This window comes from Biomphalaria glabrata, chromosome 7, assembly GCF_947242115.1.
Source record: "Biomphalaria glabrata chromosome 7, xgBioGlab47.1, whole genome shotgun sequence".
NCBI classification, from domain to species: domain Eukaryota; kingdom Metazoa; phylum Mollusca; class Gastropoda; family Planorbidae; genus Biomphalaria; species Biomphalaria glabrata.
Window position 1 is genome coordinate 46,350,888 of NC_074717.1, and position 14,991 is coordinate 46,365,878.

Below are 14,991 nucleotides of genomic sequence, written 5' to 3' on the forward strand. Positions count from 1 at the left end.
AGGAGTATTTGTACAAATTTGTCCTAGCATATGGGACGAGGAATGTGCCTTTATCTTTGTGTCTTTCAGAGTATTTTATTAAATTGTGTTTTTGTATTTGAAGATTATGGTTCAGTGTTTTATGTATGATTGCTACTTTACTTTTGAGCCTTCTGTCCTGAAGGCTTTCTAAATTTAGTGATTTTACTAAAGGTGTTACTCTAGTCAAATGTGAATATTCGTTTGTTATGAATCTCACTGCTCTATTTAGTGTCTGTTCCAGTTTCTTAATGTTTTCTTGAGCTGAGGGGTCCCAAACAGAGGATGCATATTCTATTATTGGCCTAACCAAGGTTAAATAACATGTTAGTTTTATGTTCTTATTTGATTTATAGAAATTTCTTTTAATTAGTTAGCAGGTAATTGGCAGGGAGTCAGCAGGTAGTTAGTAGGTAGTAGGGGTGTACAGCTATGCTGCCTCCCTTATTCTGAAACCAATAATACTGGTGCTGAAAATTTTAAATATTTCAAATAAGATGAAAGTAGGCCTAGATCTCCATATCTAGCATCTATGCATCAATCCAGTAATTGTGACTCATCTATCTATCTGTCCAGTAATTGTGACTCATCTATCTATCTGTCCAGTAATTGTGACTCATCTATCTATCTGTCCAGTAATTGTGACTCATCTATCTATCTGTCCAGTAATTGTGACTCATCTATCTATCTGTCCAGTAATTGTGACTCATCTATCTATCTGTCCAGTAATTGTGACTCATCTATCTATCTGTCCAGTAATTGTGACTCATCTATCTATCTGTCCAGTAATTGTGACTCATCTATCTATCTGTCCAGTAATTGTGACTCATCTATCTGTCCAGTAATTGTGACTCATCTATCTATCTGTCCAGTAATTGTGACTCATCTATCTATCTGTCCAGTAATTGTGACTCATCTATATATCTGTCCAGTAATTGTGACTCATCTATCTATCTGTCCAGTAATTGTGACTCATTTATCTGTCCAGTAATTGTGACTCATCTATCTATCTGTCCAGTAATTGTGACTCATCTTTGTATCTATCCAGTAATTCTTAAACATTTATCTAGCGTCCAGATATTCTGACCCAACTATCTAGCAGTCCAGTTATTCTGACACATCTAGATGTCCAGTAATTGAGACTCATGTATCTAGCAGTCCAATAATTCTGACACATCTATCTAGCAGTTTCATAATTTAAGACCCATCTATTAAAAAAAAAACAGTATTGTGACCCATCTATTTAAAAAAAAAGGATTGTGACCCATCAATTAAAAAAAAAAACAGGATTGTGACCCATCTATTACAATAAATAGGATTGTTACTCGTGACTCATCTATTTAAAAAAAAACAGGATTGTGACCCATCTATTTAAAAAAAAAACAGGATTGTGACCCATCTATTTAAAAAAAAACAGGATTGTGACCCATCTATTTAAAAAAAAAAACAGGATTGTGACCCATCTATTTAAAAAAAAAAACAGGATTGTGACCCATCTATTACAATAAATAGGATTGTGACTCGTGACTCATCTATTAAAAAAAAAACAGGATTGTGAATCATCTAGCAGTCTTGTGAACTTGTCCCGCTTCGCCCGTGCTTACGTCAGATGATATATTCAGTTTAACATTTCTTATAAGGTATCTCCCTGGCTAAACTCTCCTCCCTGCCCCCTCCCCCCCCCCCCCGGCCACACCAGAAAAATCCATCGCCCTCCTTTCCACTCCCCTCAAAAAAAAGGGATACGGTTTTTTTATTGTGCATGTGTAAAACCTGTTTTGTTTTTCTTACTTGATCTTACCTTCACTTTTGTATCTGTTATATTCAATATTAATGTTCTACCATGTACAGTGTATGGGCTATTCATTGTGTATTGAGTATTGCATTTTATAGAATGTCTGTCCAAGGTCAAGTCATTTGTTTAAAATGGTAATCTAGACCTTGTTCATTACCTCATCCATCACATAGTTCTCTTTATAATATACATGCAGTCTGTGATATTATCTTTACATCAACATGCAGTCTGTGATATTATCTTTACATCAACATGCAGTCTGTGATATTATCTTTACATCAACATGCAGTCTGTGATATTATCTTTACATCAACATACAATCTTTGATATTATTTTTACATCAACAAACAGTCTTTGATATTATCTTTACACCAGACTACAGTCTGTGATATTATCTTTACATCAACATACAGTCTGTGATATTATCTTTACATCAACATACAGTCTTTGATATTATCTTTACATCAACATACAGTCTTTGATATTATCTTTACATCAACATACAGTCTTTGATATTATCTTTACATCAACATACAGTCTTTGATATTATCTTTACATCAACATACAGTCTTTGATATTATCTTTACATCAACATACAGTCTTTGATATTATCTTTACATCAACATACAGTCTTTGATATTATCTTTACACCAGCATACAGTCTTTGATATTATCTTTACATCAACATACAGTCTTTGATATTATCTTTACATCAACATACAGTCTTTGATATTATCTTTACATCAACATACAGTCTTTGATATTATCTTTACACCAAGATACAGTCTTTGATATTATCTTTACACCAAGATACAGTCTTTGATATTATCTTTACATCAACATAGTCTTTGATATTATCTTTACATCAGCATACACTCTTTGATATTATCTTCACACTAAGATACAGTCTTTGATATTATCTTTACACCAACATACAGTCTTTGATATTATCTTTACACCAACATACAGTCTTTGATATTATCTTTACACCAACATACTGTCTTTGATATTATCTTTACACCAACATAAGTCTTTAATATTATCTTTACATCAACATACAGTCTTTGATATTATCTTTACACCAAGATACAGTCTTTAATATTATCTTTACATCAACATACAGTCTTTAATATTATCTTTACATCAACATACAGTCTTTAATATTATCAGCCCATTAATTATTTCGTTTGCTCTAGCCATCTTTCAATACCAATTACCTAATTCTCTGCACAAGGCTTACCTCCCCTTGGCTAAGTACATGTTTTTTAAAGATATAAAACTAAATTAATTGATTACAACTTATTGATTAACTAATTCGTTGATTTTTTTTTATTGATTCATGTGTTGTCTTCGAGCATGAGCTTGAATGCACAAATTTGATGACGATTGGATGAGTTGAAAGTTCGTTTGCAAAAAAAAAAAAAAAGAAACATACGAGAAAGATAAAAATATAAGAGCTACAGAGTGAGTTAATGTAAATAATATAATAAATAATAATAAAATATAAGAGCTACAGAGTGAGCTAATATAAATAATATAATAAATAATAATAAAAATATAAGAGCTACAGAGTGAGCTAATATAAATAATATAATAAATAATAATAAAATATAAGAGCTACAGAGTGAATTAATATAAGCTTTGGAAAAATACACGTTATTTCACACATACACACACACACACACACACGCACACACACACACTCGCTTATCTTCTTATCTTATAAGTTACAGACGTTCCTTCAGAAAAGATAATTATATCCGACTACGTGTATCCATGCATTTATCCATGCATTTATCCATGTATTTATCTATGTATTTATCTGCATGTTAATTGGCTCATGCAGCCTGTTCAATAATCTAATGCAGCGTTTCCCAAACTGTGTTCCGCGGAACCCCCAGTGTTCCGCGAGGTCTAAATAGGTGTTGTTTTTTTTGTTGTTGTTTTTTTTTGTTGTTGTTTTTTTTTGTTGTTGTTTTTTTTGTTATTGTTTTTTTTTTGTTGTTGTTTTTTTTGTTGTTTTTTTTTTGTTGTTGTTTTTTTTGTTGTTGTTTTTTTTTGTTGTTGTTTTTTTTTGTTGTTGTTGTTTTTTGTTGTTGTTTTTGTTGTTGTTGTTTTTTTTTTGTTGTTGTTGTTTTTTTGTTGTTGTTGTTTTTTGTTGTTGTTTTTTTTTGTTGTTGTTTTTTTTTTGTTGTTGTTGTTTTTTTTGTTGTTGTTTTTTTTTGTTGTTGTTTTTTTTGTTGTTGTTTTTTTTTGTTGTTGTTTTTGTTGTTGTTGTTTTTTTTTTTTGTTGTTGTTGTTTTTTTTTTTGTTGTTGTTGTTGTTTTGTTTTTTTTTTTTGTTGTTGTTGTTTTTTTTTGTTGTTTTTTTTTTGTTGTTGTTTTTTTGTTGTTGTTGTTTTTTTTTTGTTGTTTTTTTTTTTGTTGTTGTTTTTTTTGTTGTTTTTTTTTTGTTGTTTTTTTTGTTGTTGTTTTTTTTGTTGTTGTTGTTTTTTTGTTGTTGTTGTTGTTTTTTTTGTTGTTGTTGTTTTTGTTGTTTTTTTTTTTTTGTTGTTGTTGTTTTTTTTGTTGTTGTTGTTTTTTTTGTAGTTGTTGTTTTTTTTTTGTTGTTTTTTTTTGTTTTTGTTGTTGTTTTTTTTTTGTTGTTGTTTTGTTGTTGTTGTTGTTTTTTTGTTGTTGTTTTGTTGTTGTTGTTGTTGTTTTTTTGTTGTTGTTGTTGTTTTTGCTATTTCTGCTGCTATAGTCTGTCTTCTATCCTGAGTGTCTCTAATTTTGTGATTTTATTAATTAGACACTTAATTATTTTGTTCAATACCAACAAGGGAAACTAATCCTTCAGTATTCACAGATATGGCTAAATTATTTGGGGTTTAATCCCCTTAATTACTTGTTAACGCTATTTCTCCCACACTTTGATACTTTAAACAATTATTTATTGTACCTAACAAAACATGAATCAATAAACAAAAATACTCAATTAGTCAATTAATAACTTATTAATTTAAATTTTTTTTATTTTTGTTTGATATCGACTAAGGGAAATAACGTGTACATAACTGGTAGTATTAGGTAGATATTAGTCACAGAATCAGATGACCTTTACATCATCTGCCCTATAGACCACAAGGTCTGAGAGTGGAACTATACAAAAAAAATGTTTACTCTAGTCTTAAAGATGTAGTTCTACACTTGCAGTTGCGTTGTTTGTTGTTTTTTTGTTCTAAAATTACACTCATGATACTGAGCATGATTTTATTTTTAAGGATTTTTATACTTTGCTTGTTAGTGTTTGTAACTGGTTTATAAACTATGCATAAGAAAAGTATTTTTATTTGTTTTAGATTTTTAGTTGCTCTTTATAATTGGAAGCAAGATGGCAAGACGCAATTCCCCTAACTCTGACACACACACACACTGACACACGAAGTCACATACGCCCACACCTTTTAGTATGAGTTGGGTTTTTTTTTTTGTAAGTTATTATTAAGATTCTCTTGTCCCAATGTTAGGATTCTGACCTGTTGACCAACTGAAGTGCCAACTTCCGCTTCGGCTCTCGTGCGGTGAAATCAAACATCGCGAAGGTCACAGTTGTCTGCCCATAATTCCCGAGTGGGGAATTTTAATGAATCCAGAAACAAATCAGCGTTGGCGGACTGAGCAGGGGTAAAGGGTGGGGGAGGGGGATTTCTGGGTTTAGCTGGGTGTCAGTTGGAATGTCTTGAAACCCAGAAACTTGTGACCAGACTAATTAGTTTTAATTGCTCTCGACATTACATTCATTTATTGTCCGAGGCGAGAAGACACAATTGATGTTGGAAGCCTCCGACCATTAGCAGACGACTCGAGAAATCTGGCAATATGCCAGTTGGAATTATTTCAGCAAGTGGGCCATTTTTTACTTCTCAGAGTGAAATATTTAATGGGCAGACGTAAAGATGAAAATATTCATGTTTGTGTGTTTTGCTTATAGATCTAGTTTTTGTTTTCATGCATGGTCTTATAAAAAATTAGTTAGAAATTTTTAAAGGTGCGTTGGTTATAGACATCGCTAAATGATAAAGTTAAGTATCCCTTTCAGGCCTTGCCAACTATATACATGCAGATGATGTTAAGGTCATCTATTTTTATGGCTAGGGTAAACGACGATGTCATGTGGACAGCAGAATGACCATGGCATTTATTTTCCATATCAGGAACCCATCAGATTTGGGTGAACTCAGAGGCGTCATTAAAATCCCAACATTCAAAATCCCAGTTTTTATCGAGATTCGAACACCCGACCCCTTTTTTTTTATAAGAAACCTCAGAATTTGCGCTATTTAATTTTAGCTTTATCATCATAGGAATCCTTGGGGGCCTTAAGCCTCTTTTCTTTGCCTCTTCTTTGGGCTTTATGTGCCTCTTTTGTGGGCTTTTTTTTTTTATAGGTTTTTAGTTGTAATTTCTAATAATTCATAAGTATTAAATCATAAATAATTTCGGTATATGCCACTAGAGCGAAATAGAATGTAACTATATTTAAGAATGAATCGATTCAAAAACAGTTTCCTAGAAGCAGCATAGAATTAGATCGCAATCGCTTGCAAGAGCTAACTTTGTCTGGGATGTCTGTTCGCCTGGAATTGGCTTTCCCGGTCATTGCTTCTAAGTCTCTACATTAGTCTACATGGTGGCCAGGTAGAAACGGACATTAGATAAGATGATAAGGCATGTTAAACACTGCGTTCGGGGGCCGCATGCGGCCGGCGACAACTTTGCATGCGGTCCGCTTGACCACCTAAAAAATGTTAAACTATTACGCTGGAAAATAAGAGATGACAAGCTACTTGAATTGATAGATTGCGTTAAACTGAACAACGAGAGTGAGTCTGCAGTGAAAGCCAGATACATTTTGTCAAACTTAATTGCAAGCCATAGCAAATCATTTAGTAAATGTGATTTTATGAAGGAGTGTGTCGTTAAAGCTGTCGAAGTAATTTGTCCAAAAAGGGTGAAAGCATTCAGAGAAATAGCGTTAACTAGAAACACTGTGGCAGATAGAATAAATGACTTGTCAGTCAGATTGCGTGAACAGTTAAGCGAAAATAAGAGATGCTAATTTTAAATTTGCTCATTTTCAGTGCATCATTTACCAATAAACATTCTGCGCAAACTATAATAATAATAATAATAATCTTTATTGTCCGTATGGAAATTTGTCTTACAATTTGTGCATTATAATGGGAGTTTCCGTTGGTTGATAGAGTGAAATTGGTAGTTAGTTGTATTATGTTCCTGGACTTGGTTCCTGTGGCTCGATAGGAGCTTGATAATTGTTATACAATTAGGAACAATTACTACTAAATATATTTAACTCCAACTCGAGAATAACACTAATTCCATGGAATAATAATGATACTTTACTACTTAGAAATCAAAAAGAGCACAAATAGTGACATCAAACTTCAGTGTATAATTTATACATACAACACCAGTCCAGGAACAGAATATAACTAACTACCAATTTCACTCTATCAACCAACGGGAAACTCCCATTCAAAAAACATCACGTGTATACTGTTCACATTCATGCCTTGGGGGGGGGGGGGTAGACGAAATAAACAAAGGGATATAACTCTTTCATACTTAAGTAGTACAAAGAAATAACCAGCATGAAAGTAACCTGCGTTAAAGATGTAATACTAAATAAAAAGGATTAGTAAGATATGTTATAATAATGTTGATCTGAGCCAGAAGACAAATTAACACAGAGGTCCTCTCCCTGGTACCCACCCATCCCCATGTATCCAGCAAAGAGACAGGACCAAAGCGTACTGACCAGGCTCTCTAGGAGCAATACACTATTGCTAAAATTATACGCCCACCTTGTACTAGCCGTGGACCGCTATAATAATGTTATAATAATGTTGATCTGAGCAAGAAGACAAATTAACACAGAGGCCTTCTCCCTGGTACCCACCCATCCCCATGTATCCAGCAAAGAGACAGGACCAAAGCGTACTGACCAGGCTCTCTAGGACCAATACACTATTGCTAAAATTATACGCCCACCTTGTACTAGCGGAGTACCGTCGGTACTTGGGATGCATTCATGAAATGGTTCAAGGCCGCACTAGTGCAAACACTAAACTGGTTATCGTTGCTCTGACTGGTAAGGAGCTCTTCCTTGTGAAGGGAGGTAATCTGCTTTGGTCTTGAGTTAATGAGTTCAATCAATGGATACAGAGATTTCTTTCATCTTCGACCATCATAAGAAAAAAAAACAAAAAAAAAAACTTCAGGTTTCGCTAAGCTCATTAGAGAGCTCAGGACAGAAATATCAATTACTTGCAAAGTTCAACATGTATGAATAGGCGATTTTCATACATGGCGGCAAATCCATGTAGCAGTCTATTTGGTGTATCCGGTGTAAAGAACACGGAAGTATTGACAGGCTAGGTACGTTAACTCTTTGTCTCCGTAATTATTTACTACATTCTGGTGGAATCAACGCTGGTATCGTCAGTTAGGAGAGAAAGAGTTAATAAGCTAATCTCTTTCACTTTTTCAAATTTCTGAGATCTTTTGCGTGTAGAACTAAAGCAAAGTAGAGTTTCCCTTTCAGACCTTGCGATCTATAGGGCATCTGTTTCTGCGACAAAACGGTTAAAGAGCAGGGCGTCATGTGGCCAGCACAACGACCAACCGCCTTTACTATCCCCCCCCCCCCCAACTAAAATCAGGTACCCACTAGAGTTGGGTTGGACTCATGGACGATCTAAAAATCGCAGTCTTCATCGAGATTTTAACCCAGGACCCCAGGTTTGGAATTCAAGCTCCTAATCAACCACCACGCCCCCCCCCCCCCCACCTTGTAGAATTAAGCAATTTTGATTATATAGATGGCAACATTGATCTTTTGAGAGTGCAACCTTGACCTTGCTTATTTAGTCTTTTCGTTTTACTTACGTTATTCTTCCATTATATTGCCAACACATTTCTCCATATTTCTTGTTCATCATTTTCTTTCTTACTGAACTATTATAATTATTATCCTTACACTGTCCTGTCTGTTACAATCAGTCAGACACACGATCTATTTACTTTTTGGGATAGGGAGGGGTGGAGATGAAAATGTTACATTTTTTCTCGAGTTTTGTTATCTTTATGCTTTAAGATATATATTGTTACGATTCTCTCTCACTCCTGATTACTCCATATGTCCCCCAGAGAGCCCTGCGCTCAATGGACTCAACGCTTTTAGTAGTGCCACGTTTCTCCCTCAAAAGCTACGGTCTGCGGGCTTTTTCAGTTCACGGACCAAAGGTTTGAAACTCACTCCCCATTGATCTCAGACAGACATGCTACACCACTTTTAAGAATAACATTAAGACCTTTCTGTTTAAAACTTTTTTTAGATTAACTGTCATTTTAGTTGTCGTGTCTGTGTTTGTAATGTTATTAAAGCGCCTTGAGCCTACATTTTGTTTGTTAACAGCGCTTTATAAATAAAATTATTATTATTATTATTAAAAATTATATATTAAAAATTATTATCAGGCGTTCTGTAAAACAACTGCTCAACACACAACAAATCAATACATCAAGAACTTGATAACAAAGAGTTCCAAATAATCTGGTACTTTAATAATGAGTGAATAAGTAGAAGACAGCCAATACTAGACTATGGGTAACACATCAACCACTAACAATGCTACACTGTACATCACAGTACTACTACTGTCTCTATCTCTTCCTGGGCTCGTACATTCACTTGAGGATTCCGACAGGACCGACTTCATGGCCGACTCACAGTCCCGGTCCCCTCGCTCTCCTGTCTCTCGTCCGTGAAGGATTTCGATCACATGACCATAACACGGGTCATATTTGCGTGTACTAGCAGTACTGTCCCTTGTCCATCGACAGCCGTTGACCTGAGTGATTTGCCTGAGTTCGCGTGTGCCAGCTGAACCTACAGTTAACCCTATCGCGCCGCCAATAGGTTTATAACAATATATAACTGTACCATACCTATGGACTAGGCCAACACTAAGCATAACAGCCACTGTAAAAATGAAGCGATTTGATTGGTTAGATCTAGATTCGCTTTTTGTATTGTTGATGGAAGTGACGTATGCCTAACCTAAAAATAAAATCTCTAAGAACCCGTTATTTTTTAAGATGTCAAGAATTTACGTCTAATTTATTAAATATAAATGTTTCTAAGCATAAAAAAAAAAAAAAGGTTACAAAGACAGTTTGTGTGGGGCACCACACAAGATCTGTCAACCTTCTTTCTCCATTCTTCTCTGTCTTTGATAGAATTTCATTCTGATATTCTTTCTGAAAATATTGAAACCTGCCTTTTTACCTGCCTGGGTGGACCACTTCGGGGGCCGATTTTGAGTTTGTGTTTCCACAAACTGTCTTTGTAGCCTTGTGAGGTTTATACGTGGTAGAATGGTCGATGGTATTTCAACCCATGAAAAGTTCGATAGTAAGGATTACGACTTATTCTCAATGCTGTATCATTGCCATTAATAACTTCGAATATGAATACAAGATGTGTAAGTGTGGTTGTGTAGCATAAGCCGCTGGGCTAAACAGGGGAGCTAGAGGTCGAATCCCTATGCTGACTTGAAGTAATTGTGATTTGACTCTAGCTGAGCTCGAATACCTTCTCCCAGATACCCGCCCCCCTTTCCCCCAGACTTGTCCACACAAGATATCGGATCAGAGAACATAGATCATGCTGTAGTAGTCTCATAGACGTTCTGTATTCTAGACACCCATAGACTTTCTGTACTATAGACACAGACGTTCTGTACTCTAGACACTCAAAGACGTTCTGTATTATAGATACAGACGTTCTGTACTCTAGACACTCATAGACGTTCTGTACTCTAGACAGTTTATAATACAGTTTTAATGACCAGCATTGATTAATTTTTATGCAAATTGTATTTCATTATGTCTCAGCGAGCCCCGCCAAAAGTCCGCGTGGTCGAGCGTAGCCTATCTCGGAGTGGTTGTCTGGACCAGTACACGAGGACACAGCGCCCTCTACTTTCTAAGGGCAATAATCCAAGGAGACACGCGCAGACGTACAGAAAAATCTTGAGCAGATGTGAGTTCTTCCCCCTGATTTCACCTATCTTGAACGTGTCAGCTAATGGTCAAACTCTCCAATGACCAGCCTAAGGCCAAATGAAATTAAGATGTGGGGGTGGAGAAATGAAACCGGTCAACAGACTGAAACACACTGAGGGTAGATTAAAGACATTCTGACGTGTTTGGACACTGCATCGGGTACTTTATCCTTCCGGTTTACCAGAAACTTGTCGTGGGGAGATGTAACAGCCTGTTTGTTGCCGAGTTTGATGTTTGACAAATTTGAGAGACTGACTTTGATTAAGGTTTCTTTGACTCTGTGACACTGTAAACTTGTCTTCGTGTGGCCTGTCGACTTATTGTGTCTGCCCTCTGAAGTTACCTTGTCGCCTTATTGTGTCTGTTCTCTGAAGTTACCTTGTCGCCTTATTGTGCCTGTTCTCTGAAGTTACCTTGTCGCCTTATTGTGTCTGTCCTCTGAAGTTACCTTGTCGACTTATTGTGTCTGCCCTCTGAAGTTACCTTGTCGCCTTATTGTGTCTGTTCTCTGAAGTTACCTTGTCGCCTTATTGTGCCTGTTCTCTGAAGTTACCTTGTCGCCTTATTGTGTCTGTCCTCTGAAGTTACCTTGTCGCCTTATTGTGTCTGTTCTCTGAAGTTACCTTGTCGCCTTATTGTGTCTGTTCTCTGAAGCTACCTTGTCGCCTTAATGTGTCTGTTATCTGAAGTTACCTTGTCGCCTTATTGTGTCTGTTCTCTGAAGTTACCTTGTCGCCTTATTGTGTCTGTTCTCTGAAGTTACCGTGTCGCCTTATTGTGTCTGTTATCTGAAGTTACCTTGTCGCCTTATTGTGTCTGTTCTCTGAAGTTACCGTGTCGCCTTATTGTGTCTGTTATCTGAAGTTACCTTGTCGCCCTATAGTGTCTAAGCAACATTCCTAGCACAAGCAGCATTTTTATTTGATCAGTCTCTTTCGCTCTCTCTCTCTCTCTTTCTGTGGCATTTTACGTCCGAGAGACGACCTCTTCCCTTGCAAATTCTTGTGTGACTAAAGAGGCCAATCTCTGATACACAGCTGCTGTCACAGGTTTGGCATCTGTAATCACCAGGCGCCGCTGCATTTTCACCCTTGTTTCTGCTACTGTTGTGTATATTATCTGCACTCCGAGACCTTTCCTTTATGCTCTCTCTCCATGTAGATCTATACAGTGCCTCTTTTTCCCAGCAGCCAGTGTCGATTTTGAAGAGCTTCATGTCGCTTTTGCATACATCCATAAGCCGTAGAAGAGGGCGACCAGCGGCTCTCATGCCTTCGATTTGATCAGTACTTGGTGGTATAATCAAGTGAATCGAGTTCTATTATTCAAGGATACTGGGACCAATAGCTCGTTGCCACGTCGTATACACCTGTGAGCTATTGGTCTCCACTGCCCACAGGTTTTGACGTTGCAGGCCTTCAATAACAATTGGTCTCGGTACAACCAAGTAGTAGATATTTGCTAACAAAGTAAAAGGTCATTGTGCTGGCTTCGCGGCGCTCTCGTCGGTCAGACAATAGACACCGTTTACCAAAAGCATTGACCGGACCGGAAGTGTACTGACCGATTGTATTGGTTTGTACTCCAACAGCTCCACGACAGATGCATGCCTGCCAAGCAGCACATCCGACTGGTCACTGAGATCTGGCCCTGGGTGGACACTCTGATCTACAGCCTCATCCCGTTCCTGACGATTACAGTCCTGAATATCTTCATCATCAAAGAGGTAAGTAGGTCACGTGATACGTCACGATTACAGTCCTAAATATCTTCATCATCAAAGAGGTAAGTAGGTCACGAGATAGGCCACGTGATAGCTTATGTGGTAGGTCACGTGGGAGTTTGCAGTTGGGGAGATAGCTTAATGTGAAACTGACGTATGAAGATGCTCTGTTCTAGAAAGACCGCATAATTAGAATGAAGCGGGACTCGGGTCTGGATCTGACACGTTAATCTATATAGGAATACAATAACCAAAGGATGAGAAGCACCTTTCTACATAACTAATAAATATATTTTCATTTCAGAAAAAAGACTTCGTTTAATAAGCATAATTCATATGACATATAAGATTCAGGCGATATTCTTATGCGAGAGATAGAGGAGATAAATGATATGCATCAGAAATGTGCTGCCTTTTAGCCGATAATGATGGGGCAATGGAGAGAGGCAAATCGTTCCAATAGGCCTCAAAATTGCCCCGCGATATCGCAACCTATGGGCACTAGACCAACAGCTTGTTGCCCCCGTTGAGGCCTTCTTTGATCGGTCTCGAATTGGCTCGGCATGTGAATTGTGACGTCTATTTGAGATTTGATCTCTGAATGTTTGGCGACAGACTGTTCATGCATTGGCGCTGGTTCCTGTGTCAATACCCATCTGGTTTCTTGCTGCTTTTCTGTCATGTTTTTTTTTGTTATGACATGCAGTAAAAAAAAATGAGATAAAAATTTAGAGAAGCGGGAAATAATGAGGCGATATAAAAAAAACAACAACAGGCATGATGTAAGCAAGATACAGATGCAGGAAAGAAAGATGTAGTAATTTCCCTTTCATGAAAGGACCATGTTTCTGAGGCCCACGGTTAACAAAGTATGTCATGTGACCAGCATTACTACCAAACGCGATTACTTTTCCCCAACTAATATCAGGCACGCATTAGACCTGGGTGAACTTAGAGGCCCCCTAAAGATCTCAATATAAAAAAATCTCAGTCTTTACCAAGATTCGTCCATTTTTTATCGCTTTATGTGTCTGCTTCTTCTTTTTTTCTTCCTGGTACTGTTCCCTGAATGAAGGTCTTTGCAAGCCCGAAGATCTTGTAATATGGACTTAGATTTTTAGCAAGCGTTTTTTTACGATAGTTAGCAGGTCATCATGGGGTTCAATCGCTGCAGTAACCCTGTCTCTAATCTCTTGGTTTGCGATGCGGTCTTTGAATGTCACATTTGGACGTAGATATAGCCACCCAGAAACTATGGTTCATTGAAACATTGCTACCTAGAAACATTGCTAAATAAAAACATCGCTACATAGAAACATAGCACGTTAGGAGCATTGTTATCTAGAAACATTGCTACCTGGGGAAAAAAAGAAAATATCTTGAAACAAAAATTCCACCAGACCAATTGAAAAAGTTGAACTTTCTATTTACTATGTTTTTTAGTTAGTTAAAATATTTGGGTTACCACGTGACGTGCTCTTGAAAACGAGGCTATTAAAATCTAAGACAATATTCAAACACTATTACAATTAGGATTTCGGTAAGTTTCAATCGAGTGTTCAAATTTTTTAATAAAGTTGATCTTTCACCAGGTAGCCGGAGCCAGGTCAAACAGGATGCTTCTCTCTGGCTCCGAGAATGATAACTACATCCTGGCAACCAATCACCGGAACAGCAATGTGGCCAATCAGAGGCGGAGCAACCAGAATGAGGGGTCCCGCCTTACAGCCCTCCTCCTGACAGTGTCGTTTACATTTCTGGTCCTGACCTTGCCCTTCAATATTGTCATGATCATAACTAGGCTATGGAATGACACTTCCGGTAAGAATAACGTAAGTAGCCGCCATCTTGATATCACATGCAGACGACATTGTTCAATTGTAAAGTTTGCTATTTATATCATGCGCTACCAACCCTGGAATTTCGACCCATGTAAATTCTTTATTACAAACGGATTTATTTTCCGGATGTTTGACAATTGTAAATTATGCAATGTATCAAGTGCTGCCAATTCTGGATATCATATCATCTCAACGGACAAAACTCCACATATTTAGCCATATCTCTCTAAACTGAAGTATAAATTTCCCTTGTTGTCTTGAAACAAAATAGTTGACCGCTAATAGTCAATTGACTAATGGGTTAATGTTTTTATTGATTCATGTCTTGTCTATGTCAATAAATAATTGAGCAAAGTTTGCACTTGATCCGAGAATGCGTGTGGGAGAAATAACGCGTTCAAATTTTTACCAGACAGAAAGACAGTGAGTTGGTATAAGGTTTTAGTTTTAATTTTTTTCTTACAAAGCTTATCTAAGGGAAGC

General features: G+C 36.8%; 1 protein-coding gene across 2 annotated transcripts in view; it reads left to right on the forward strand.

The window, feature by feature from the left end:
• Positions 1 to 14,991, forward strand: part of LOC106060506 (probable G-protein coupled receptor B0563.6) — a 112,518-nt gene that overhangs the window by 90,388 nt on the left and 7,139 nt on the right. The window contains exons 5-6 of one of the 2 annotated variants that reach the window (XM_056036495.1): positions 12,536 to 12,670; positions 14,260 to 14,499. In XM_056036495.1, the coding sequence (XP_055892470.1) occupies positions 12,536 to 12,670; positions 14,260 to 14,499 (375 nt within the window). The remainder of the gene's footprint in view (positions 1 to 12,535; positions 12,671 to 14,259; positions 14,500 to 14,991) is intronic. The other variant, XM_056036496.1, reaches the window with a different exon arrangement.